The following is a 27487-nucleotide window of genomic DNA, read 5'->3' on the forward strand; positions in this document are numbered from 1 at the left end:
TGCTCATCATCTCTCTTATTCGGACTTGGATTGCTCTTCCCACAATATTTACACACAAGCTACACTTTACGTTGGCAACATTTCAAAAAGATTTGATCATAATTTATGCGGCTAAAAGCGGACCACTACATAATCCAAGTATTTTTCTTTTACTTTTAGATCCCAACTGTTAAATTTAAACACGGGTGTGAATGAAGCCTTGTTTGTAAGTACGTTACACAGACCCGTAACTCATATTTGTTATACAGAATTTTCGTAAATAGGTGAATAGTTAGCGATTTTGTTTTTTTTTTGTACTAATTGTAACAAACTGTCATTGTTTTTTGGAGGTGGACGTCCCCTCCAACCATTGCCTTGTTACGCCACTGGTGCAAACAACCCTAACCTGGTACAAAACCACCGGTGTTGATTTTAAATAATTTAGAACTTACGCAAGCGTTTATTATCGATTATTTCACAACAACACGCGTCTAAACCATCAAATTCACCGTTTTCTTGTCAATAATTAACTAATAAAGTTGGCACAGCGCCCTCTGACGACGCGTCGGTGGTCCAACAGGCGATAAAGGCCCATTTTTTCCAACTTTCGTCACTGTAGTGGCTGTTGTACCTCACAAGCGAGCCCTAAAAGGTGTCATAGCCCCTCGCGTCCTGACAATAGCCGCCCTATTGGCGTTTGCCACCACTTGTGCTCCGTGCGCCACTGATGCCGGTCACGTAGTTTCCCTCTTCGCCGCCAGTTTTCCACCTGTCACCTTTTCGAAGTGTCAGTCGATCATTAATCATTGATTATCGCGGCCAAGTGTCGGTGCAGTGACGCCCCGCTCGTGGAAATGCAGTGAGAAGGCCCCCCTGAGGCAGAGAAACGCGTCCGCAGTTGTCGGCGAGTGGTTCAGTGGTGGTGTTAAATGCGAGACTCGACGCTTGTGAGCTGGGGGCTCCCGTGAACGGCAGCCGAGGTCTTCTGGCGACGGTGACACCGCGTTTTTCAGGTATTTGCCCCTTTGCCAGCGGCGGCGTATCGACCCCGCAAAGCGGCCGGAAACGGGAAATGACCGGTAACGTGGACACGTCCGGGGTCAGGCCGCCCGTTGGGGTGGCTCACGGTTCAGTTTCTGCCAAATGTTGCCTTTTATCGGGCGAGCGAGTCACCATACGAGTAATAATTCTCATGTAATTGAGTGGGTGTCCCATTCTGCCAGCTTCTTCCATTCAAACTTGGCTATTTTTGTGTACAGAAGGAAACTACAAAGTGAGATCTTTCTTGTTCACTTGCCCACTTGGTGGGCAAACACTGTATAATTATCTGTAAAATCCAGAACGAGCCTTTATTTGTTTATTCTGTTTTTTGCTTTCCGAAATTGCCACCGTTTCTTTGGGTTTACTGTGTAAATCGAATTGGAATTGATTTCGACAAAAATAAAATAAAAAATGTTCTAATTTTAAGATTAAGAAGTCGACATTAGATAGGTAAAATTAAATAAATGTGTAGGAGTTGAATAAATTATGCTCCTAATAAACAGGGATATTTCTGTAATGGGAAGCTTGTCCTTTTCATAATTGTGTTCTGAAGAACAAAATCAATTAGAAGTTGTACAAAAACCGAACAATTTTACCATAAAACTACCGTAAATCAACAGAAAAATTGAATTCATATTCTAGGGGAAACTGGGGACAAAAGTAACGCGGGACAAACGTAACAGCCACGATAATAAAATTTATATTCTATTTCACATATGGAACCGTACAGTGATTTACAATGATAAATAATTACTCTTAAAACTAGTTAGTGCAACATATCTTTCGTTGTACATTTAATTTTTTGTGGACACGTATTTGCTAATTTTGTGCCGAAAAAAGTTGTAGTTTTTATTTTCAATTTTTACTTACTTTTGCATTTTTCAAAGTACCAAATGTTTCTCTATTCCTTCTAGAATACCAAATATATACAAAAATCAAAAAGAGACACGTAAATCCGCTATTATAACAGATATACCAACGAATTTAGAAATAGAAAAAAGCTATAACTGTCTCTTAGATTGAGTATTTTGTTAATTTATTAGAATGCAGTTTTTTATGTATTTTTTATGTTAATTTAATTTGTTATTTATTATTATAATAAAATAAAAACTACAGAAATTCTTTTTTATTTGATTTTTGTTTTATATGTTATAATCGTTGCAACAAATGCTTCTGATATAACTTAATAATTATGTAAATTTGTATTGAACTTTTGATTTTAATTTGGTTCATAAGAACGACAAACAATGAATAAACATTAATAAAAGAAAAGAAAGCTACATATTAACATAAATGGGCAAATGGTTACTTTTGTCCCTAGTCTCCCCTACCCCAGAATTGCACTGTACCAACTCCAAAACAAAAATAAAATCGTTTTTAAAATTTTTGTTTTATTTCGTGTTTGTGATTTTGACTTCGTACACTTTTATTATGGGGTACAGAATTTTTAATTGGAATATAATATTTTTTGAACCGTGAAATAAAGCTGAAATAAGCAATTTCTTTTGTAGTTTTAATGACAATAACTACATTTAAGCACGATATCGACAGTAGTGCAAAAACTTTTACATTTTATTTCAATCACTCATTAACCGATTAATATTGGAATTATTGTAACAATAATGACGAAGAAATTTAATTTGATAATACTGGCCATTTCCAATATCTATAATTTTTCGCAAAATGCTATGATAAGTGGTGTATAACACATATCAGTGTGTCCTGTTGTTAGATAAGCAATCAATCAATATGAATGACTGATATTAATTCGAGTAGAAGATTTGTATTTTGTTTTTATTTTTATCGGTTGAATTACGTTAATTTCTTGCTCATTTATATAGGAATTTGTAGGATTTTTTAATTATTGTACAGGATATTTCATTAACCACAGTTTCTCATAAAACTATCTGACGGATGTAAGGCCTGGGAAATGAGCGCTTACAATTTATTATGACTGATACTTTACAAATAAATAGAGGTTGAAATGTGCTAAATGCTCTAAATGTTTCTTGTTACAAAATCAGTTTAGAGAGCCAGAAATTATATTTCACCTATTGATAGATAACAAATCTTTAATGCATGTTGCAATAATGTCACTTTTAATAACAGAAAGTGGGGACATATCACTGAATCTAAAGCGTTTGAGATCAATCAAGAAATTATAATTTACGGTAGTTATGTTTGCTTAAACGAGTAGTTTAATATGCAAATTAATAATAATCAAAGCACCTATCAATTATCATTAGCATGAATATTACTTGAGTAGTTTTATAGCACTCCATAACCGTATAAATTAAATTCGCTAATAAAGGATTTTCATCACACTTTCCTAATAAAACCTGAAGTAGTTTTTAACAGGGATGGTTTTTGTTCATCATTAAAACGAACCCAGTTGGCTGAATTTTCATCACAAACTAGATAATATAATAGCATAAACCGAGTGATTACTTTTGAATTGGGCTCGAATTCCCATCATATATATTTTTGGCAGCAACGTGTTGGTCGTTTAAACACCTCCAGCATTAAAAATCAATTCCGTTCCGAAAATTGTAATTCGGAAACTTCGTTTGAAATTCAGCGAACCGTCATCTTAACCACCCCCAATCGATAGAGTTAATACCGAACGAGGGGCGTTCCACAGTGCTAACTCTTGGAGCCCTTGCTGTTTTATTTTATCAAGATCGTGTCCCAAATCGCCCGACAATAAACACTCGTTTCAGCCGTTATCTCTGTAATTTATGGACGAGAAAACGGACTTTATTAGATTTTATATAAGGCGAACGAGTTTCAAGAACGTTTCTACGGAGTGAAACCGTTACGAATCGCCTGTTTTAATTGGTCTTTGGAATCACATCCTGACGCAAAAATGTTGGCGTTCTCTGGATTTAAAAGTATTTGTCTTGGAATATTATTACGAGTCCTGGCGTAGATTTATTTAGAGTGCCCGAGTTTATTATTGTGAATAAACAAGGTTCGGATTCGCGGCTGGTCGTGGGCTAAGAGCGACTCAAATATTTATAGAATCGAATTTTTGCTTCGTTTTAGAAAATTGTAAATTTTTTGGCTCCGCCAGCCTGAACTTAATTTGAACCGTGCTCAATTATCTTGTCGTTAGAGACGGGAATCCATGACCAGCCCCAGTAACAAGACACAACTCTATCAAATATCACAGACCCTTGTTATTAGGGTGAGTATAATTGTCGTTATTTACGACCTCATCTGACAAGTCTGACACTGATCGAGGCTCCTGGTTATAGCGTTTTGCCTTATTTGCTCTAATCCTCCGGAGATTGGTTTGAATTTTGCCGATTATTTATTTATAACTAAGTAAAAATTGAGTTTGCCACACACGTGACGCTTTTAAACTGTCACTTTGTGTTTCCTCGTGAAAATTCGCTTCGGAACATTGCCTTGTTGACACGACACAATAATAGTTAATTAAAATAAACGTAAACGACCTTGTGGCATATTTCACGATCTTCCTTACGTCATAATTGACGAAGTCTTTGCAAAAAAGCTCGATAATCGCATGAACTAGGTCAGGGATGCGAACCCTTTTTTCGTCGGTGCAAATCGGCGCCGTTGGATGGATATTTATCTAAATGAATTAAAAAGTTTAATTACGGCAGGAAATACCAAATGCGAATTTATCGTCCGGCTGTAACTTGTTGAGGATAGGATGAAAAATGGTGTGGCAGGGATTAGTCGGCAACAATAACCGAAAGCCATTCGAACCGAGTTCTTTTTCATGGCCTCTAGCACTTTTAGTTTTATAGCGTTGCGCTAAATTCTTAATGAAACATTTCCATTTGTAGCCAACGGTTGAGAAAAAGTCTGTCATTTTAATTATCTCATCAGGATTAGAAAAATTCAAAAGTGTTTGTTGAAATTACTTGATCGTTGGGATTTTATTGCGAAAAATTCAATTGAAATACCAAATGGGGGAATAAATGCGAATTTGAAACTGAAAGCGCCACTTTATTGATTATATCATTTGACCGGACAATATTTTGAATTCGCTGCGAGATTCGACCAGCGGGGTATAATAATAATTGAACTTAAACCCCTTAACAACTAAAATAAATAAATAAACGAAATGAAATTTACAAAAATTGCATTGTTCTAAAACTAAAAATGGAAAAACTACTGAAAAAAAAGAACAGAAAATAAAACAAAAAGGAAATAACAATAAGCGAAAGGAAACTAAAGATTAGAAAAATATGCTTTTATTTCATTGTGAAAATTAGTAACTGAGAGTTTTTCTTTAAGCAAATGATAGGTGTTGTTGTATAACTTTATTCTATTGTAAGAGAGAGATCTTTCTAATATTGCAATGAGAGATCAGCAATATTACACACAGGCAACTTTTTTTGAATGAAATTGTTCACGTAGATAAGGTGGTGAAGGAATTACAAAGATTTTTAAATAAACACTGACAAAAAATAATTACAGTGGAACTCGGTTATAACGAACCCGACTTTTAACGAACGCTTGGATATAACGTACACACGTACATTTTTGTTGCGTTCTAGGAAATAATAAACATTTCCGATCTTACATAAAGATTCCAAAAATTATACATACCTCAAAAACAGCGAAAGTGTTAAGTATTTGCCATATTATCATACCTACACCTATGTAATTACTTATTTAACTTTAACTTTAAAACTTATTTAACTTGAAAAGTACTTCATAAAACGACGATCCGTTATAACGAACAAATTCTGAAGTCCCTTGGGTGTTCGTTATAACAGAGTTCGACTGTATTTATTTGGAGTACCGCCAGCAAGCCAAGTTCGTTTATTTTTGTGATACAGGGTTAAATTTTCTTAATTTATGAATAATTTATAATTGAGAACACGAATTTTATATTTTTTGTAATTGTTATACGATAATTTAAACATGAATAATAAATAATAAGACCATAACAAGCACCAAAGTTTCGCAGAGTTTTTTCGAAGTTTAAAATTTCAATATATATTTTTTTTTGCAATCAAGTTGACATATTCTTTAAATTGTAATTCCGAATCCATTATTATTCCAAGATTTTTTACGTTATTAGAGACTCTTATTTGTACTTATTTTGAGATTAATTTTCGAATATATTTTTCTGTTTCTTGTGAAAATACAAATTGACAAACATTTATTCGCATTTAAATCTATATCAATGCTTTTAACAATAAAAAAAATTCATTTAGATTTTGATTAATAAAACTGCAACTCGTTCTACACTATATTAAAAATAGAAGTGGTCCTAAAAATGATCCTTGTGGAACACCGAATGTACAGTCACCCAAAATAAAAAAGACTATAAATGAACGCCTACTTTAATTCTTTGAAACTTTTTTAATTATAATATTCGTCACGACGTTTCAACTTTATGAAACAAAGTCGAAAAGAATAATTTGTTCGACATACATGGCAAAACATGTATTTTATTTGGATTATCATTTCGAATTAATAAACAAAATTGAAGAATAGGTAAATTTTTCAACGATTTTTTGAGCTGTTTTTAGTAATTTTTGCGAAATATAATTGAGTGAATTTTCGATCAGTTTTTAACAAAATTTTGCAAAATAATTAGATTTCTGGCTGATAAATGTGTCAATATACTCGGAAAAAACAAAAAACTGCTTTGTTTAAAAAAAACAAGTTTGAAACAATTCTTTTGTAAATCAAAAGGAACGAAATCGTTTATGGAGGCGTCATTTTTATTTTTGATGAAACATTTTAATTTCTGTTTGTCAGACACCAAAAAAAAATCATAAATTTGCATTTTCCTGCTTTGTTGTTTAAATTACGTAAAGCTGGGCATATTTCTTTTTTGCCGAATTGTTTAGTTTTTTTCATGCCTTATTGTTATTGTGTTATTGCTTTTTTTATACTTAGTCAATGTCGTGTTCATCATTTTTTACCACTAATGTAAAAAATCCCCAAATTGTAAAATTCGGGCGCTCCTCGCCGATCCGTGTGGCGGCCGTCACTCGACGTCCGATGACAAGCGCACACAGTGACAGTTTTCTGTGTTGTTCACATTCACCTCTTGTGGCCTCTTCTCCGAAAAATTCCCCGTGTGTCCATCCTCAAGTTTAGCTCTTGAATGATCCTTCCACAAGCCCATCCACAAATTGGTAACATTGCCCGCTTTCCGGCGTTGAAATTTCACTCTTTTCCGCCAGATCCACACGTCGTTGCGTTATCGCCTTTTGAGATATGAGTCGAAGCCAAGGCCGCATCCAAGTCCCAGATGATCTTCGCGAGGTCCTTCTCGAATTCACCATAAGCTACCTGCTGGAGCAGCCCGGAGACGTCGTCAACTACGCAGCGGATTATTTCAGCCGTTTGAGGGAAACCCGGACCACTCAGATCGTCTTCGACCAGGCCGGAACCACAGCATCGTCGCCAGATGAGTCCACGCTGTCGCGAGAGGAAGGTCAGTTTTTGGGGCTCTGGACGGGCGGGCTGACGGGGAAATGTTTCTGCATCTTGCTTTCTTTCAGGTTCGGCAGAAAGTTCGTGCGAATTTGTAGCGTAATTAAGAGAATGGATTAGGATTATGGTGCAAAAAGCTTGGCTAGGATATGACTTAATTAAGAATAAAACAGATAACTCTTTCCCTATATCTTGTCCTATTTTCGTTTTTTATTAATAAAAATTTCTATCGATTGATTTGGGCTTTTCTTGGCGTTTTGCTACATTTTCGCACGAATCACCTGGCAAAGTAAGGTGTGGAAATATTTTAAAAATGCCTGGTTTTGAAATTTGTTAATTCGTTTGCGGAAACAAGGGACTTGATGCATGAAAAGTTCATTATAAATATTTTTAAACCATACATTAAGCAAATAAACGAACTAAATCCGTTCTAAACATCATGTGAAAATTCTTTCAAGCGTGAACTTTGTTTGATAAAGGAGTTATTTAATTTTTTTTGGGAATAAAACTGTATTTTTGTCAATTAACTCGTTAACCTCTTTATAGGGATAAGTGGTAATTAGAGGAACAAACATGTTTTTGTGACGAATAAATAAAATAAACAATATTTTTTCGAAAATTCGTCGAACAGAATTTTCACCTAGATATCGCATTCATAAAGTTTATTGAGAATTTTTAATATTTTTCTATGTTTTTATAATTCGTTCCATTCCGACAATACTTTGGTATTATTAGCTGTAACTGTAAAAAAAATTTCTGTCTTTCTGTCTCTTTTGACCAAAAGTTTTTGAGAAAATTGCTAAAATATGCAAAATAGTTAAAACTTAGTTATTTATTTCCTAGCGAGTTTGAGAAGTCCACTATTAACCTTTAAATAATTGAAAAATAAATATTTTTTTACAAAAATTATAGATACTAATCTCTGCATTACGTAAAATTATTCTCAAATATACAGAGTGTTTCAGAGAGGAGTTACAAATTTATATTTTTTAAATGAAACATCCAAAATTTTATTGAATTTTTGAACGTATTTTTTATTTCTGATGATTTGAATTATAGAAGCGTAATTAATTTAATTCGTAATTAAATCCATGATTAACTGATCACGTGACCAAATTGAAGCCATTCGCGTTGTTAACTTTAACAAGGAATTAAATTTTTACAGAGCTTTTTATAAACCGGCCCTTAGTTTTTTAAAAGAATTTTTTGTTTTTAAAATAAATATTGTAGGACTTTCACGACTTCAAAGGAAAGGGAAAGGTATTATTTTTTATGTTTAAAGTTTTAGAGAGACTATTCTTAAAATTTTTTAGATGCAAAAATAAAAAATAGGGTGTTTCATCATTTAAAATTTTTAAATTATTCAACTTGCAACAAATTCTTAATTTTTTGTATCTTCTTGACTTTTGTGAGCAAAAAGCTTAAACTTTCTTAAAATTTATTATTATCGGAAGGTTCAAAAAAGCATCGGACAATTTTCGAAATAATTGCTAACACAATCAAAAATAACTCGTAAACTACAGGGTGAGTCAATAGTGGGTTATTTCGTTTTTTTTTTTTTTAATATATAATAAATAATACTAGAATAATGCTGATTTTAGCTGACCAAATCGGTAGTCTTTCAAAAAATCAAAATTAATCTACGATTACATTGTTCTGAGTATTGTCAAGTTTGTCTTGACAGTTTTGCTAAAAGTTCATCATGGACTATTTATTATTTCAGAGATAAAAAAACAATTTTGATTCAATTAATGTTTTTAAAATCAAACGAAGTGTCCAAATTGTGAGTGCAATAAGTATTTTTGGTTGCATCGTGGGACATGTCAGAAATAACCTACTAATGACTAACCCTGTATTATGAATTTTTTTCACACCAATCGATTTCCCGGATGATTTTACATATTACATACAAATAGTTTCATATTTTGTCGGAAATGGCAATTTAAAATTTACACCTTTAGACAAAGTTTCTGTTAAACGATAGATTTTTTGTTGAGTGAGACCAAAAATGCGGCACATAAACAGTGCTAATTTTAGCCTGTAAATATCACAAGATGTTGGTGCTAATCGTGTTAAATTACCGCTAGTTTTGAGGACTTTTCCTGTCGAAAAGTTCACATAACATGGCTGAAACGTATTGAAATTTTTTCCGTAATAAAGGAGATGCGATTTGGGTTTTATGCCACGATTACGTGGATAATAACCAACTCATTTATAAACCAAATCATCGGTCACGCGACCCGAAAATGCCATTAAAACGGAGAAAATAAGCATTTTCCAGTGGAAATTATCCACAAATCGAATTTAGAAAAAGTTGTATGTAACCACGGTGACGAAGGAACACCGTCTCGCCGTTACTTCAAATGTCATAATTTCCTCTCGCGTCATCGTAATTGACGTTCGTTGAGAGAAAAAGTGCCAAACTTACGAATTTCGCGTGTTAATTTAACGCGGATGCGATCGGAAAATGCGTTTATTAGGACAGAGAATTGCAGGCGGTGACGCGGAAACACTCTTAGGGAACATGATGACATCGGCCGATTTCATCGAAGAACCGGACGAAGGTACTCTATTTTCTGTGTAATAATTTTGTAAAATGCGGGGGTTTGTCACACACACACGCACACATATTTTCGTTTTGTTCTGATAGAATGTAAACAGCTGCGGAATTAATTAAGTCTCTTTGCAACGAACGAATAAAATAAAACGAGCAGGACAACAGGGCCAAAGGTACGAGCAAGCGAGATGCAGCAAAGTGCAAACTGAATAACACCCACAAACCTAAATTGTTGATTCCGATTTCATTAAAAATATCTGCATGCGAGACGTAAATAAACTCAACATTCACAAATTTTCAATCCCCTAACGAAAAAAATAGTTGATTGAAAGAGTTTTCCCGTATAATGCGCGCCTTTTTTCCTCCTCAGATTTGCTTCTCTCCCTCGGGATTAATGACAGGGATGTGATCGTATAAGGGTGAAGTTTGTTCGTCTTTTTAACCCCCAAGGAAGGAAACGAAAAGCTAGTTTTTTCTTGCCTGGTTGCTGTCCAGAGTTGATCGATGTTTATGTAACTATATCGCAAAAACTAACAATCACACTTTCTGGATGCGTGTGATTTTTTTTTAATTTTGGTGCTAACTAAAAAAATTCATAGACTGAGAAAAATGTGTAAAAAATTCGATTCGACTATTATTTTTCGAGTTTTGGTAAAAATATTTTTAGCGGACTCTGTACCGGGTTCGTCAAGTTTTACACCTCTTAGAAGAGAAAAAAAAATGAAATAAGTATATTCCACTGCACTGATATTCAATCTCGCTAGGAAAAAAAATATCAATCAATAGCAATATTTGTCCAATAAAAACGAAAAAAACCATTTGACCAAAAAATTACATTTTTACATCAATGGATCGAAAATACGAAATAAAATTATTCTGCAAAAATTTGACTTGAAAAAAATCGTTAGAATTGGATTAAAAGCCATTTTGATATTATTTATCGGAAATTTCAGTATAATTTATGAAGGACAAGATTGAGTAGTAATAAATCTTCGCTACAAAAGGATCCACTACCTACCCCAATAACAGTAATGACTGCAGAAATTTTACAACTAGTGGCACGGTCCCATCGGGCGGTTTTAAAGCCAGGACCGGAATAAGCACACTAACGTGTTAAAAATGTTTTTATTAAAAAAATACATCAGATGTTCAAATTGATGACTATTTTGGTCTAAGCACAAACAAATTTTTCGTTTACAAATCGCATGAACCCTTGCCGTAAGATTTAAAGATTAACATTCCATTTAGAGTAAACAGATAAAATAAATGGTAATCCGGGCCTGAAAAATTCTTACCAGCTGCCTCAACCTTCAGACCCAACAATGATCATCTGCCAATTTTAAGACAAATGTAATAAATTTTTGAAAACCACCATCCTGATGGAGACCTTTTGTGGAAGTGATTTACAATTTTACCAAAATTCATGGGAAAAAAGCTGCCCCAATATCAAAACAGAAATTAAAAATCAACGACACATTTTCTCAAAAATTTAATTAGGCACTTCGATGCACTACCTCAAAATACACCTATGGACCAAAGATCATTGACATTAGACTATACAGGGTGCTTAAAAACTGGCGCACCAAATCAGTGGTACGTTGTTGAGAAGCATGTGTAGATCACGGGAAAAATCTTGAAAAGATTCCTAAAGTCATATTAAAAAAAATCTCGAGCTACAAACTTATTTTGTTAACTTCTTCAGTTTTCATTATTTTTTAATGTTTTTATGTTTCACACTAAGTAAACGTTCCCTAGCAAAACTATAAATAATTATTTTTAAATTTCCTAACAGACTTTTTTGTAATTAAAAAAATTAAAATTCATCAAAAAAATCACAGTTTGTAGATGTGCCAACACTGGGAATTATTTCCTAGGAAACCATTTCAAAAATGATTTATTTTTATTCGGAAATAAAATTACCGTTGGGGGCGCCACTGAGCTAGGTCGAAAACAGTAACCATAAATGGCGGGAAAATGTTTATTCGGATATTTTGAGCGTTGTACGAATTTTGGGGCTTCACAATTATTACATTGCCTATGCGGAATGATTATTGCATCTTTGATGCAAGAAACTTATGTTGACAAATGAGAGATGACGAGGAAAACACGAATAACGAATGACTGTTTGGTTCACTTTCTTTATTGGAAAATTATTACAAAGACATTGAAAAGCCTACCTTTTGGCATAATTTACGTTTAAATGTATCAGCAGTTGTTAATCTTTATTGTAGTTTTGTAGATTTACCGCAGCATTTCATGATTTTTTCAGTGGAAAATTCTAACCTAAAATTCATAACACTTCACTAATTTATTGGTTTCTTGAGCCAAACTTTGTGTTCGCTGTGATCCATTACTTATAATCTTTAATTAGACAACTGTTTGATAACACTTTGTAATCAAAATTTTAATATTTTTCACTTTTTATCCACTTTCAAGTTCCAACAATAAACACTTTTTACCACGAAAAACTACAGAACCAAAGTCAACGCTAGCATTTACCACCACGTACTTTTAAAGTAATTCTTTCTATTGTAAGTAATTAACACTATACACGCAAAATTGTTGAACAATTCATTAAATGTCAGTTAAATGTGGCATTACGAAAATTTCTTTACTGTTTTCGACATAGTTCAAAAGTCATCACCAGAGGGCGTCTAGTTAATTTTATTTCCGAATTGTTGATCAAATTCAATTGTGATCTCTACTGTTAGACAACGTTTTCACATATCGTTTATTTAAAATTCGTTATTTATCGATAACTTTAATACAAAGAATTTTTTTACTATTTTTACCTTTATATGTAACCAATTCTCTTCCACACTCCATTGAGTTGGTGCGCCAGTTTTTGAGCACCCGGTAGTTAACTAAGCGAAAGTGAAAAAACACACCATACAAGTAATCATCTTAAAAATTGGTCAAATCGTTCTTCTATACAATAAAATCACATACGATTTTTTTTACAATTTCAGATAAATTACAAAGAGGTGAAAAGTGCCTGAGTGTAAAACTTGACGAACCCGGTATATTTGATGCATGTAAATTATTTTGTCGATAACAATTATTTATGCTGATTGATGAGTCACGTACAGTGCTTTTAAAAACACAAAGTGCACTGTTTGATCGGTTAATTAACCCACTTGCTTAATGCAGTATTATTGTCTATTATTACGATCAGAGATTTCTATTACAATTTTTTGATCGTTAAAGCATCGCCGGTAGAATTCCCGGATGCGTTCATTTATTTTTCAAGCTTATTTACTAAATAAACAAATATTTAACTTGTTATCCTTACATTATTAAAACACATCAAATATTTACATCAATTACAATCTTAAAAATTGATTGTTTTTTGAGTAAATTGATAGTGTTGAGGCGGCAAATCGGTTTTAGCGTGTGTTAGCATTTCTATTTATAAAAAAGCGTTACACCCGGATCATAAAATATTTACTCAAAGTCCCTCAAGCGGCCCAACTGTTATTAAATTTTCAAGTTAAATAAACCACCTGTGCGTTTTCAAGGCCAACGAGTGAATATAGAATTTGAACTTTTTAACACACTTTTAGCGTAATTCTAACTAAGTGAGTTGTCATAATGCCAGACTTTCTCTCGTAATAGGGACATGTAGCGCGTAAACCGTGTTTAAAAGGCGTTTGACTGATGTATACATTCGCTACTGCAAATATTTACAATTAAACACTCTTTCAAGGCGAGATAAATCTCTAAACTGGTCTAGTTTCTCTCTAAAACGCGCACACAAATGGCAAATTGTGGATTTTTTCCAGTTTTATCGACTTGATTGGAAAACTATAAATCGGGCCACTTACACCCACGAACTGATTGATCGGTTGTAATAATTGGAACAAGAAAGTTTTTCTATGAAATAAGTGGGTTTCTAGAGCGGCAAAAATCTTATGTGTGTTGTTGGTTTAAATTTGGCAATTGTTTCAGAACCGCCGGTGGGCCGATTTTCGGGCCGTCGCAAGTCCGTCTTTGCCGAGGCTTACGATCCCGAAGAGGACGAAGACGATGGCGGAAAAGTCGTTTTTCCGAAATCGGACGAACAGCGTCAAAGATTGGCGGAAGCAGTTCGCAATATTTTACTGTTCCGTGCCCTCGACAAAGAGCAGATGCAAGAAGTGTTGGACGCAATGTTCGAAAGGGTCGTGAAAGAGGGCGAACTCGTTATCAAGCAAGGCGATGACGGCGATAACTTTTATGTTATACAAAAGTGAGTCGTTTTATTTCAAGACGAAAAAACACGCATTGTAATTTATTGCGTGCGGTGGCCTAGAGTGACAAACATGATCTAAGTGTGTAAAAATAATTTGGGTCTTTTGATACGAATAGTTTTGTTTAATCCGCAAAAACTAGTTCATTTAATTGTACTTATTGAATAAGAAAGTCCTAACTAGGCTCATTGTTCGCTCACATTCGCCTCGAATTGAGGAATAATTGGCCAATTTTATTTGTATTGATGGCGCTTGAGCTGCGTCTGCATTTTTCGCGAAAATTTCACGAAAAACACGGCTGTCATTAGACGATGAAATGTTTCAGGGAGATAAGCTGCGTTTCGAAAGCGGCATTTTCTTGATTGATTGTTTACACGGCCACTTGCCTAAGAAATTAAATATAGAACGGCGGAAATTATCTTTTTTCATCTCGAGAATTAATATGAAGTCGGTAACAATTCTCTCATTTATTGTGATAACTGTTTACTCATTGTTCACCTTTAAATGCCCCTATTTGAATTAACTTTAATTTTATACCAATTTTACGACCATGAAAATGTTCCATTGTATTCCGCGTTCAAGTCATAATTTATAATATCGCTAACGGCAATTTTGTCTCTCTGACACGCAAAGTTTCCGATGTCACCACTATAGGGTCTTTTATGTGGTGAAACATGGTCAGGGTGGTGTCACTGTATACCTACTCTACATACGTGTAATTATGTCATAGCACGTGTAGGGTTACGTGAGCTCCGGTTAGGCAAACAAACTGCTAGTTTGTGTGGACGTTTTGTTCAAACAATTCCGTTCCGTTGAGCAAAAATAACACATTTTTTAGTAAATAAGTTGGCAACATTGTGATTTTTGGCGACAAGTAGGCCACCTTTTTAAGAAATAACACGACCAAACTGGGGAAAAAATAAAAAATTTACATTTTCTGTTTTTTTTTTTTTTCAACCAACTATATTTGAATTTTGTGTGAAAATCGCTAAAAATTCGCCGAAAGTGGTGATGTTTTTGCTTTCTTTGACCGCCTATGCGAAATTTTCTTAAAAGAGAATGAAAAGTTACTAACTATGAGTTAAATTCAGTATTTTTTTCTTCTTCTTTCTTTTTCTTCTTCCTTCTTCTTTTGCTTCCTTTTTCTCCTTCTTTTCTTTCTTTCTTTTTTATTTTTAAAAATTGAAAGCAGAAACGTGATTATTTTAAGAAATTTCCTCTAAAATATGCCGAAAAGACAATAGCTATTTATGCAACTATAGAAAAAGTGATTTAAAAAAACAATTTTCCTGTTGAACACAAGATTTTTTAAAATATGTGAGAAATTTCGAATTTTTATTATTCTCCATCACTGAATTAGGAAAAGTTGCAATTTTCCACATTCAAGTAAATATTGAAAAGTTAAAGAGTTTTTCACCCAATTTTACAAAATCTCAAGGATTTTACCTCTTTTTCAGAAACGCAGTCATTTAGAAAAATCAGCAGAAAGATCACTAAATTGGACCGAAAAGTACATTATTTTGCTTTTTTTAATCCATTTTCAGTCGAAAACGCATTTGCTTAGTCAAAATTCACAAAAAATACTGAAAATTTTCATATTTAGCTCAAAAATGCAACAATTTTTGAATTTTTTTAGCGTTTATTGAGATGAAATTGCTATTTTTCGAAAAATTTTTTGGTCCGAACTGAAACAACATTTAAAAATAACCGAACAAGATCGAAAATGGGGGTGTATTTTTAACTTTTTCGCGTGCTTAAACTCTTTTAAGCGACTAAGGACTCGCAAAAATTTGAAAGATAATAAAACTGGAGCGAAAATGACATTTCGGTCTTGCTGTATTTTGAACGTTTTCGTCCAAAAATGCAATTATTTTGCAAAATTTTCATATAGAAGTTCGAAAAATCGCCGAATTCGGTCGAAAATGTTGTTTTACGTATAGGAACGATAATGCAAATTTCTCAATGAGATAATAGATTATTTTATAAAATTTCTTTACAAAATATCAAAATTTTCTTGAAATGGATCGATAATTTTTGATTTTTTGGAACGATTTCACACGCATTTGGAAAGTTCATTAAGATAAAATTGTAATTTTTTGAGAATTTTGTTAAACCGCGCTGAAAAATCAACAAATTGGTTCGAAAATATGATGTGGTTTTACCATTTTTTGTTATATTAGTTCGTTTTTCATTCAAAAACGCAATTATTTGGGATTTCGCAACATTTAGTCAAAATTTACCTAAAAACTAACCGAATTATATCGAGAATGGTGTTATTTTCGTTCGCAAAAATTTGAAAAATTACAAAACTTGGTCGAAAATGACATTTTTCAGGGTTGTATTTTGAAAGTTTTCATCCAAAAGGAAAGTGTTACGCGAAATTTTCATAAAAACGCCGAATTGGTTCGAAAGTTTGTTAATTTTACTTTTAGGAGCGAGAGTCAAAAATACCAAATATTTAAATTTATTTATCCTAATCTTTATTGCGTAGCTATCCGTATTTTCGACGAAATCTGTTGAAACAAAAAAGTTTTTTTACGTAAATAGCGTAATTCTGGTCAAAGTCGTGACCACTTATTAGCTTGGTGTCTTTTTTTCAGTGGCATATTTCATGCCCTCGTTGGCGAGCCCGGCGGCGAACAGAAGCACATTCACACGTACGAGAACAGCGGCAGTTTTGGGGAATTGGCCCTTTTATATAACATGCCTCGTGCGGCAACGATCAAAGCCCAAACAGATGGCTCCCTTTGGGCGATGGATCGCCAAACGTTCCGACGCATTTTGCTAAAGTCGGCGTTCAAAAAACGAAAGATGTACGAAACGCTCATTGAGAGCGTACCGATGTTAAAGACTTTACAGCCGTACGAACGCATGAATCTTGCCGATGCCCTTGTACCAAAAACCTATCAATCGGGCGATAGAATAATCAAACAGGGCGATGCCGCCGATGGAATGTATTTCGTCGAAGACGGCACTGTCATTATCAGCGTCTTGGACGACAGCGGAAAAGAGGTCGAAATCAATCGCTTAGGGAAAGGAGGCTACTTTGGCGAGTTGGCCTTGGTCACACATCGGCCGAGGGCGGCGTCGGCCTACGCCGAAGGCGACGTCAAACTGGCATGTGAGTACTCTTTTGTATTAATTAATAATTAATTTTATATTAATTGTTTGCCAATAACTGAAAAAAAGTTCAAGAAGTCTCACAGATAATAACTTTAATAACGATAAGATTATTGTTGGGGTTTTCATGAAAACAATTATCAAATCTGTGGAGCCGTGGACGCTTCGCGTCCACTTATTTACGTAATTTTTCCTTAATAGCGACGTAAACAAAAAGATTACCACGTAATCGTTATCAAAAAACACGAAAACACAATAAATCACTTGTTAGTTGATTCTAAAATTACTGTTTGCGCCGAGTGGTTTTTCTCATCTTGAAGGATTTCATTATCGCATGGTATGCAACCAATTATACGTGTTTATAAGGTTGCATTGAACAATGTAATCAAGATAATTTGAGCATCCAGCTTCTGCCACCCACACTAATAATAATATCTAGGGTTAATTCGATGTGATATTTATCACATGATAAAGCGGCAAATATCAAAGGGCGTCAGCGGGATTGTTTCATTCATTCATTTCTAGGGGTTTCGTTGGAAATACGTTTGTAAAAAAAACTATTTAGTTAAGATAATTGGGTGACATTTCAATGCAGTCTAAAGTTTGTTCATTGATAAAAGTTCATTCCTACAGGAATTGTATTTTAAAGGTCGCGCAAAATTCTGATTAAAAGTCGAAGTGGGCGTTAATAATTTTTACGTGTTCTGTAACTTATTAGTTATTAAGTATTAGTGATTGTGACAATTTTAAGTTAACTATCATTCATTTTCGGCGGTTGGTATGGCAAAAAAGTTGTTATTTTTACTAGAGTTCCTATGTTGGGAGAGTTGGGACACAGAATGTTAATTTTCGAAATTTTGTTTCATTTACGTCGGTTGGAATGTGTAAAAAAACAAATTGGGATAGAAATCAGTGGTGTTACACTTGAAATTTGGCGAAAAGTCAAATAAATTTGTCAAAAAATGTTTCCATTTTTCGTCGTCTAACTGCGTTTAGAAATGGTTTAGACTGGCAGTCGTCGTCAATTCACTGTTTTTTTATATGAACTCCAAATTTTAAAAGAGATTTCTTTGTAAATACAAGAATTTTATGTCTAAACTCTTCAGCACAAACATTTTTTCCTTAACTTTAAGAAATGGTAATCAGCGATGAAAGAGAGAGAAATTGAACCTTTCCTGCCAAGTTTTACGTTTATTATTAACAAGCATTTGGAAAAGTGGATTGTCTAAATAATGTTATGTACAAAATCTATGAGATTTTGGAAATTTGTCTATGCATTTATAAAATACGTAGGTACTTGAACCCAAAATTGGTTCTAATTTTTAGGAAAGTTGAACCTGTCGCTGCTTGGCCACCTTTAGCATCTACGTGAACTTTAGATTCTGTTTCAAATTATAAAGTTATTGGGAATTCACGATTTTGTTACGTTTTTCACACGAGAACACCTTCAATATAATTTTTTAGGCAATTTAAAAAGACGACAGGGAATATGAAGAGTTCTTGATGACCAATTTTTGAGACGAATTGTTTAACTAAAAATTGTGACTGAAAGAAAAGCATTTTTAGCGTTGAAGTATGTTTTAAGTTATGTATTTAATATTAAAATAAATATCGAAAAATTTCAGAAATGTGAACATTAATATTGGTAGGTATTCAATTATTTTCTTTTTTTAAATAGTAATCCCAAAATCTACGTTTTCTACGTCCCTGGTTAAATTTGACGTAAAATTATGTCATTTTATGCATTTGACTATAACCTTGAAATTATTTTCGACATAAACCTCTGACATAAGTTACTAACAAAAATTTTAATAAAAAAGGATAGAAATATATACCTTATCCACATAATACAAAATTGGCTCGGTTTGACGCTCAGTGTCCCAACTCTCCCAATAATTTTTACTACTAAATTTCGTCTGAAATAAGCCGAAAAAATCACCAAATTCGATGGAAAACGTGATTTTTTTTCAGGGTTTAAACATGTTTTTTTTAAACCAGATTGAACAATCAAATTGAATAATCATTAGATTATTTAGCTTTTCGAGCGACTATCACATTTTTAAAGAAATGCAATTTTTGGCGAAGTTTTGACAAAAATACGTATAAAAGTTACCAGGTAGGTTAAAAATGGTGTTATTTGTGCGTTTTTCTAGCGTTGTAGCACATTTTCCAAACAAATTTTGAGCCAAATAACTCGAAAAATGACCTACATTATTTTGCTATTTTTGGGTTTTGTTTCAGTCTTGGACGTGGAGGCGTTCGAGCGACTCTTGGGCCCGTGCATGCAGCTGATGAAGCGCAACATCACCGACTACGAAGAACAAATGCTCAAGATCTTCGGCTCAAAGCATAACATTCGGGACATCCGATGAACGGAGCCGACGACTTGAGTCGCTCCCGCCCGCCGCCTTCTCTGAACGATAGTCGAACAAACAATCCCATCCCAATTTGTATTAATTTAAAATTATTACATGTCGAGTAGTAAACAATCAACGTGTGTCTACCGTCACTAAAATTCATCATATAATCATCGGAGTGCAACAGTTTACTAGTCATGTGTATATATAATAATGTTATGAAACTCCTTTTTGTTCTTGTTTCGTTGTTGTTGTTGCTACTGCTGGACGGTGTGCGGCCCTTGCCCTTTTTTCGTCTAGGAAATGTGCGTGTGTTTGGATGCAAGTCGTTCGAGTCTTCTCAAGTGTCGTTTTCTCCCCCTACCAGCAATATCACACATGTGGCGAACGGTGTGCCAAAAGTCGTACAAAAGACACGCAATAACAGTATTGTCAATTAGAGTAGGTTCTGCCGATTTTAGTATTATTTGGAACACGCCGAGGCTTTTGGCACAGTTCGTTCGGTTTTGCGTTACTATTGGGTTTGATGTTCGCTATATTTTGAGGCTATTAGCGACTTATACGTTGGCAGTAACCGGGCAGTTATTGGCAACGTATTTGTGACACGTTCCTTTATTTTAATGTGTTCGAGTTTGTTATAGTTTTACGGACACCGTAAGAAGACTAGAGCTCCATGTGAGTCTTTGTTAATAATTGTTAATCGTACAAAAAGGTTAACACATCTTCTTTATACAAACATATACATATTTATTACAATGTTATTTCGTGTGTTCTACGCCAGGTTTTGAGCAGTTGTATAAGTTTCTTCGAACAATCAGTTTGTCTGCCGTTTTTGAACTACGCCACGTAGTTCGAGAACAGCCAGACAATTAATAATAATTAAGGCTGATAAATTATAAATATACACTAGATGGGTCACGATTGAACGATATTAGGCGAAATGGAGTATTTATTTTTATGTGACGATAAATGGAATTGAGAGAGAGGTGGAACCGGTTAGTTACCTAGTTATAGTAACTTTTTAAGCAAAGTTACTCATATCACATAAGTTCAGGTGAAAGGTCCTTGTAACAAAACCCGTAAATTTGTAAGTTAATACAGAGTTTTTTATGTTGTGGGTGGGGTTTGTTAGACTGTGTGCCTCCCGTGTTCACAAACAATCAAATCAAATCAAAACACATTCATTAGGAAACGGTACATTTTAGACTAGTTTAAACAAAGCTAAAACAATGGTCTATTATGTGCCTTAAGGCACGCGAGCTTGTTCGAAGAAAATTCGGATTGTGATTGGTCTAGCAAGTCCTACCGGCGGAATAATTTAGCACAATTCTAATATTTAAATGTGTAGATATATAGCTAGGTGTATTATGTAGTGGCTTGTCAGTTCATATTCACTGTTTCGAGAGAAGGTAGAAAACAGGTCGGTTCATCCTATGTGTTATTTGTCAAAGTTGAATGTTGATTGTTTATCGTGGTATGTGTTTCTGTCCCGACCATCTTTTCATCGGATCGTCAAGATCGGATCACTTATCGCAGTCCGACTTTGGCGATCGCTACTGTAAGGTGTCTCTAAGCACGAATAATGCCTTTTTACTTATCGTACCAAAAATTAGAATCTCAATTAAGTTATTTGTACACAAGAGATTAATTATAAGTGTTCGCCATGTCACATGCCATATTCTAAACACTCTGAGCTGACTCGCTCGTCCTGTCTGAGATTCCTTAGTCATATGTACTGCTTCCACCATGATGACTAAATGAGCTTATTAAATTTACCCGAGTTTTATTTCACTCCACACCTGAACATGGAAAAATTTAAGTGGGTAATTTTTTGTGCCATTTTTTGCTAGGCAAGATATTTTTTGTCCAATTTTTTGGTGTCACGAGAATTTTTTGCCCCATTTTTTGTGACCTCAACATTCCTTCAAAAATTAAAAATCAGAAAATCAAAATTTTTCGCTTTTAAAATTATGGTCATTTATTTTTTGTCCCATTTTTTGCTGCTACTGGGTATTTTTTGTCCCATTTTTTGCTACCACATGGGATTTTTTGCCTCATTTTTTGCTTCAACAATAATTTTTTGCCCCATTTTTTGTTACTCAATATTTTCACAAAAATTTTTCGCTTTTAAATTTATTTGTTATTTATTTTTTGTCCCATTTTTTGCTACTGCAAATATTTTTTGTGGGGTTTTTTGCTACCACAAGCAATTTTTTGCCCCAGTTTTTGCTACCCTTAGATATTTTTTGCTCCCACAAGCAATTTTCAAAATTTCCTATACGTATGTTTTAAGAGTTTTCCAACAATTAAATAACTATTAATTTTCATAAAAAATGTTTTGGGAAGGAAAAGGAAAATCGGGCCAACTCATTAACGAAACCTTCATCAATTCAATCATTTATTACAAAATTAATTCAATTGTCACTTACAAACACACGAATACTTCTCAAGCAGTCTCCGGTTCCTTATTATACGTGTCCATGATCTTCTCCATAATCTCCCAATGCTTGTCCTTTTGCAAATCCTTGACAAACACCGAGTACCAAGTCTCATCGTCCTTGTCCTCAATCAGGGGCAACCTCACCCCGTAACACTGCAACGCTAATGAAATACAAGCGACTGCAACGTGCTGGGGCTGGTAATCGAGGATGCTCGGGTCGTGGTGGAAGTCCTGAAGGAACGCAGCCGAAGTCCTGGCAACCGGAACCTGACTCCATTGCTCCTTCCCCAGCCAACTTTCCATCGACCTGAGATAGTGCAACATGTACTTATGCGGGTGCGTGATGGACACTTCGAATTTCAGCACTCGCATAATGAGCAGCTCCGCCTGGACGATGGCGTCGCGCATACTCCAGTACTCGTCGCCGATCTCAAGGGGGCTGCTGCCGCGGTGGAGGGTGTTGTGGGCCACGTTGATGATGTCGCGGATCTTCAGGGGGTCGTCCTTCACCTTGCCGGCGAGGTACAGCGACGAGGCGGCGATCAGCTGTTGAAAACAATTTTCAACAATTTACACCTAAACTGTACAAGATGGAAATGCAGTGTTGCGGCCTTTTAATTTTTTGTTCCTTATACTTTCTTTGTATCTTCAACCGTATTCCCAGCGTTTTGAAAAAAATGGGCAAAGTTTGATTCTTTTTTTAATATAGTTTACGATAAAATTTTTGCAATATATTTATGTCTTACTATTGAGAATTTAATGCCCTATCTGCCGGTATTTTTTGTTTGCTATATGTTAACCGTTATAGAAAAACAACTATTTTTTCAAATTCATTTCTCTGAAAACTTAGACGGTCATGGAACAGTAACTGCGCCCTCTGACAACATTAACGACACTATCGAGGACGGAACGTTTTTTTCGTTCGTCGTTTCGTGTCCTAACCTTTAGATATCCGTAGCCCACACCAAATTAAACGAGGTTATTAACTTTCGAGCCCCCCGGCGTGCAAACCCAGTCTAGACACTTACAAAACAGTCGTATTTCGATTGGTCCACTTCCTTGAAGAACTTGTGCATTAGAATAGCCGCTGTTGCAAGAGTCAAGGGTTGGCCTTGCAGTTTCATCCCACACTCAAAAATGAACCTTGCAGGTGTGAAGCCCCCATTGAAATCAAGGTTTCTGTAATCTACAGGTGTGATGCGTTTGTTGCGCTCCCGTTGTAATTCCATAACATCGATCACGTCTTTCATCTTGAAGCCTTTGTTATTTGTTATTTCGACAAAAACTAACCTCGCTTTCCTGTTACTTTGATCACTTTTCCGAGGAAACAACCCGCCGGCTTTTGGTCACAATTTAACGCTAGTTTCGGTGTTCTAATTGCCAAATTAGTGCCGGGGGCGATTCCAAATTGGTGGCACAACGAACTGTAAACAAACTTTAGCAAAAGTGGACGAGGCAAAACAAGACAGGCATTTTTAGTGCAATTAGTAACAAAACGCGGCGCAAGGGAGCGCACTACCAATAACAGCAAGTGAATAAAATTACACTAAAAGGAACGTAAGGGCATTACAACATTAATTATTATTAAGTAATGATAATATGCTCGCTTTTACGTTTTAAAACATTTTTTTATGTGGTTTTTACTTTTTTTTCGCCGAATTTCAAGTTCTGTATTGGTACTCCTGGCAAGGTGGGTGACAACTACGCTCGCCAAAATCCCCAACTTCCTTTCATCTTGGCTACGATCAGTAACAAGGTATTTTTCACGTTTTTGCAATTTATCCAAAAACCCAGCAACCATCCTCTTGAAAACACCCCAAATTATCGTTAAATAGCGTCTCCAGGGCCCCATGGCACTCATATTTCGCTTTGTTTCAGAAAACCAACAGAAATGTCGGACGTCGAAGTGTGAGTACCTAACCCTATTGTTTATTTGTCTCGAAAACACGTCTCTCGTGATGATTCGTGGCGGCTCCCTCTTCTGAGAGTTACCCAATAAGACAGCCTTGCTGAGACTCGCCATCTGACCGCTTGTTTCGTTCATTTTAGCCGAATAATTTGCCTGTGTACGACCTAACCTATCAATGTTTGCAGTGATGACACTCCCGTGGCCCCACCGGCGACCGGTGGCGCGATGGACGTCAACCAAGCCCTGCAAGAAGTCCTAAAGACTGCGATGATCCACGACGGCATCGTACACGGGCTTCACGAAGCCGCCAAAGCTTTGGACAAGCGACAGGCAGTACTGTGCGTTCTCGCCGAAAATTGTGACGAACCCATGTACAAAAAGCTCGTGTCGGCGCTGTGCTCCGAACACAATATTCCCTTGATCAAAGTCGACAATAACAAGAAATTGGGCGAGTGGTCAGGACTTTGCAAAATCGACAACACGGGGAAGGCGAGGAAAGTCGTGGGGTGCTCGTGCGTCGTCATTAGGGTAAGGATAGTTTACTAGTTTCCACGTTTTCTATTTTTGTGCTGCAGGATTATGGCGAGGAATCCCCGGCACTAGATGTTCTTAAAGAATACCTTAAGAATGCTAAGTAATTGTTTATTTTATAAAAAATAAAATTTAATAATAACTCATTGCGTTTTATTGCAAATTTCCTTGTGAACGGGCCAGTCAGTGACTTGGCAAGTGCGTGAACAATACCAAGCTTTTTTACAGTGAGAACACCGCTGAATGGCGCTTTTGCCGCATTGTTGGCATGAGGCCTTTTCCTTCACTTCGAATTTCTCAATCAAATCGGTGTTGTAAGCGTCACTTAGCCTAAAACATTAATTAAATACCATTCCTGACTTCCAAAATTCATTGGCAACACTAGATTTGAATTAGATCTTTCAGTGTCGCCAACCGTATGTAGGGGAGGGTGGGTTAGATCAGGAGCAAAAGCGGTGCAACAACACAAAAACTAGAGGAGCGTAAATAAAAAGACAGAATTAGGAAAAAGGAGAATAAAGAGTAGAAAACAATAACACGTAAACCAAAGGCGGAAGAAGATAGCTTGAAAATGAACAGAGAAGAGCATAAAATAGAAGATAGAAAATAGATATTATAGAACAAAGATGAGAAAAGACAAACTGAAAAGGAGGAACAGAAATAAAAGAGTAGAAAATAAACTATATAGGACAGAAAACAAAGAATAGGGCAAACCAGGCAAATTACGATCGGTGCAAAAATAAAACACTTATTAAAAAAATTAACCAAATATGCCTCTAAAATGTTCAAAAAGCTAAGAAGCTTTGTAAGATATCGCCTTAAAGTTTGATATCACCAATGAATTCAGCTGCAAAAAATTACTGCAGATGCAAACCGCTTACAGACTTAATAGAAAAAAACTTGTATTATGTCGCCCCCCCGTGAAAAGTTGAGGTGACAAATCCCCTCGTCCAACCGTCCCCCACCCTACCCTACGTCCGAAATGGTATTCAATTCCTCAAATACATACGTCTGTGCACACTCCATTAGCGTCTTCTGATCGTTACAAAACACCACCGGCAACTGCTCCTTCGCCAACTTCTTCCACTTGCCCCCGGCCTGCGCCACAATCCGCTCCTTCACCTCCAAGACCGTCTCCAACAACACGGGCCTTGAGCCCTTCGCCACTTGCTCCCCCATCGTCACGTGCGACAACCACTGCTTCAACTCCACCAGCGGTGCCAACTGATCCATCAAAACCGGCGTCAACAGCATCATCAGCTTGGCCAACTGCGCCCTCCTCGCCTCCGTAACGGTATAATACTCGCGACAGGCTGGATCCAGCAACAACTGACGCAAAGTCAACCAGACTTGCGCCTCCGCCTGGCCTAAAGCCTCCCCGTCCCAGTCCATCCACCTCCCGGCAGAGTACTGCTTCCCGTCTCTAATCCAGGGCCGGGTGGTCAAAATTTGCGCAAACAGGATGGGGATATCACACGTTGTGTACATCCGGGAGGTGGTACTGAGCGGAAGCCGGTCTAAGTTTTCGGCCATGTAGCGAATGATGGACAGACAGCGAATCCCGATATCGAATTTCAAGTCTTCCAGTTGTTTTAATAATTCGTGAGATGGTTCTTTTGCAATTGCCAGGAGTTGTGAGGTGGTACCGCAGGCATAGTCGAGTAAATCCCCCGAAAAGTCGCCCAAAGAATCGCAACAGTTCCCATGGTACATTACCAGTTCCAGTAAAGCCACACAGACGGCTTCATGGTACAGGATGGTGTAGCCCATGAAGGTGTTCTGCGGGTTTGGGTCAAGTTTTAGCATCTGGGGCAACACTTTGTGTTTCCAGATGTTGATCAAAACGGCTTCGTGTACCAAAACTGGGGTTTTTTGGAACGTGATGAGTGTTTCCTTGACGTGTTCTTCGCGCATTTGTGAGGCTTCAATTAGGGCTTGTTGGTTCAGTTTTTGCAGTCTTTGGTGCCACTCCAACCACCTGGAAATGGCTCATATGTGAGGGGGCTAACCTAGCTGGGGTTTTACTGTTTGTTTCCGACGTGTCGTATGTCTTGGGGCACCATCGTCTCGATGTAAAACTCGATCTCAGTTGGGAGCAGCACGTTGTCCATTTTTGTCACTATTGATCAAACGGTTGTTAGGGCAATGATTAAGGAAACAGTGGTGGTTTCGTGTCATTTTTATAAAATCTGACATAAAAAGAAATAATTACGATACATTTATAGATGAGTATTGAGCACAACGTTTGTTCCTGCACAACCAAGCAATGCATTAAAAAATATATCATTTATCATCAGTCACATAATTTCTATGTACAAGGACGTTATTCGGTTCGTGTGTTAACACCATCGGGCAAGATTTCATGTAACAACAATAATATCGAAGAATTACATCAGATAATAATATGTACAGCTATAATATACAGCTGCCGAAATATTTTAAAATAAATGGCACAATTCACAGCAATTGAAAATAAACCTAAATATTTTGTGGGATATGTCACTAGATCTCCTCAGGGGCCGGTGTCGGGGCCTCGTCGGCTGGGTGTTGCAAAAGCACGGCCTTTTCCTCGCCCCGGCCGCTGCCCGTGCCGTTGTAGACGGACTCGTATACGGGGTTGGCAAAGTTGCCAGACTGGAAACACATTTTCAAATAGAATGACAAAAATTATTAATAAGACTAAGTAAAAACAAATTTCAACTCAGTTCCGGCGTTTTTACGTAAATTTTGAGTTCGAAATGAGATGGTGTCTGCTCTGTAGACGCGAAAATCGGACAGGAAATACTTACTTTAATGCGTCAAAAATTAAGCCCCGAGGTCAGCTTTTTTTTACCTAAAATTACTTCAAAATAACAGTTATTAAAGTGCGTTGTCTTTTTTTAACGAAATTTT

The 27487-nt window shown here is 35.9% G+C and overlaps 4 protein-coding genes across 9 annotated transcripts in view; 2 read left to right on the forward strand and 2 right to left on the reverse strand.

The window, feature by feature from the left end:
- Positions 1-182: 182 nt before the first annotated feature.
- Pka-R2 (Protein kinase, cAMP-dependent, regulatory subunit type 2) lies at positions 183-22701 on the forward strand. Of its 4 annotated transcripts, none has more exons than XM_015981459.2 (5): positions 183-205; positions 7200-7453; positions 13958-14237; positions 16839-17359; positions 19600-22701. In XM_015981459.2, the coding sequence occupies exons 2-5, from the start codon at positions 7234-7236 to the stop codon at positions 19728-19730; spliced, it is 1152 nt and encodes a 383-aa protein (XP_015836945.1). In that variant the 5' UTR covers positions 183-205; positions 7200-7233; the 3' UTR covers positions 19731-22701. The 4 variants fall into 4 exon arrangements, with proteins under 4 accessions (XP_015836945.1, XP_015836942.1, XP_015836944.1 ...); XM_015981456.2 differs by lacking the exon at positions 183-205 and adding an exon at positions 657-992; XM_015981458.2 differs by lacking the exon at positions 183-205 and adding an exon at positions 6983-7151.
- Positions 22101-27087, reverse strand: LOC661000 (cyclin-Q). Of its 2 annotated transcripts, XM_008197096.3 has the most exons (4): positions 26621-27087; positions 25605-26573; positions 23446-24925; positions 22512-22701 (listed from the first exon to the last, which is right to left on the reverse strand). In XM_008197096.3, the coding sequence occupies exons 1-3, from the start codon at positions 26704-26706 to the stop codon at positions 24739-24741; spliced, it is 1242 nt and encodes a 413-aa protein (XP_008195318.1). In that variant the 5' UTR covers positions 26707-27087; the 3' UTR covers positions 22512-22701; positions 23446-24738. The 2 variants fall into 2 exon arrangements, with proteins under 2 accessions (XP_972384.1, XP_008195318.1); XM_967291.5 differs by lacking the exons at positions 25605-26573; positions 26621-27087 and having other exon boundaries at positions 22101-22701; positions 23184-23653.
- Positions 23787-24737, forward strand: RpS12 (Ribosomal protein S12). Its single transcript, XM_967247.4, has 4 exons — positions 23787-23911; positions 24034-24063; positions 24250-24592; positions 24640-24737. Exons 1-4 carry the CDS (start codon positions 23787-23789, stop codon positions 24700-24702), a joined length of 561 nt encoding a protein of 186 aa, XP_972340.4. The 3' UTR covers positions 24703-24737.
- The window catches only part of LRP1 (LDL receptor protein 1), a 47213-nt gene continuing 46485 nt past the window's right edge, over positions 26760-27487 (reverse strand). For both annotated transcript variants that reach the window (XM_064355842.1, XM_008197095.3), the window contains exon 19: positions 26760-27229. In XM_064355842.1, the coding sequence (XP_064211912.1) occupies positions 27098-27229 (132 nt within the window). In that variant the 3' untranslated portion in view covers positions 26760-27097. The remainder of the gene's footprint in view (positions 27230-27487) is intronic.

Source organism: Tribolium castaneum, chromosome 3, assembly GCF_031307605.1.
Source record: "Tribolium castaneum strain GA2 chromosome 3, icTriCast1.1, whole genome shotgun sequence".
Classification (NCBI taxonomy): Eukaryota; Metazoa; Arthropoda; class Insecta; order Coleoptera; family Tenebrionidae; genus Tribolium; species Tribolium castaneum.

Bases quoted from the DNA above. Each gene is read 5' to 3' on its own strand.
- Pka-R2 (XM_015981459.2), top strand. From the start codon at position 7,234: ATGAGTCGAAGCCAAGGCCGCATCCAAGTCCCAGATGATCTTCGCGAG. The intron at 14,238-16,838 runs GTGAGTCGTTTT...TCTTTTTTTCAG, and splicing joins AACTTTTATGTTATACAAAA to TGGCATATTTCATGCCCTCG. The intron at 17,360-19,599 runs GTGAGTACTCTT...GTTTTGTTTCAG, and splicing joins AGGCGACGTCAAACTGGCAT to TCTTGGACGTGGAGGCGTTC.
- RpS12 (XM_967247.4), top strand. From the start codon at position 23,787: ATGTGGTTTTTACTTTTTTTTCGCCGAATTTCAAGTTCTGTATTGGTA. The intron at 24,064-24,249 runs GTGAGTACCTAA...CAATGTTTGCAG, and splicing joins GAAATGTCGGACGTCGAAGT to TGATGACACTCCCGTGGCCC. The intron at 24,593-24,639 runs GTAAGGATAGTT...TTTGTGCTGCAG, and splicing joins GCTCGTGCGTCGTCATTAGG to GATTATGGCGAGGAATCCCC.
- LOC661000 (XM_008197096.3), bottom strand. From the start codon at position 26,706: ATGGACAACGTGCTGCTCCCAACTGAGATCGAGTTTTACATCGAGACG. The intron at 26,574-26,620 runs GTAAAACCCCAG...AGCCATTTCCAG, and splicing joins CGACACGTCGGAAACAAACA to GTGGTTGGAGTGGCACCAAA. The intron at 24,926-25,604 runs GTATGTATTTGA...TTAATGTTTTAG, and splicing joins CTAATGGAGTGTGCACAGAC to GCTAAGTGACGCTTACAACA.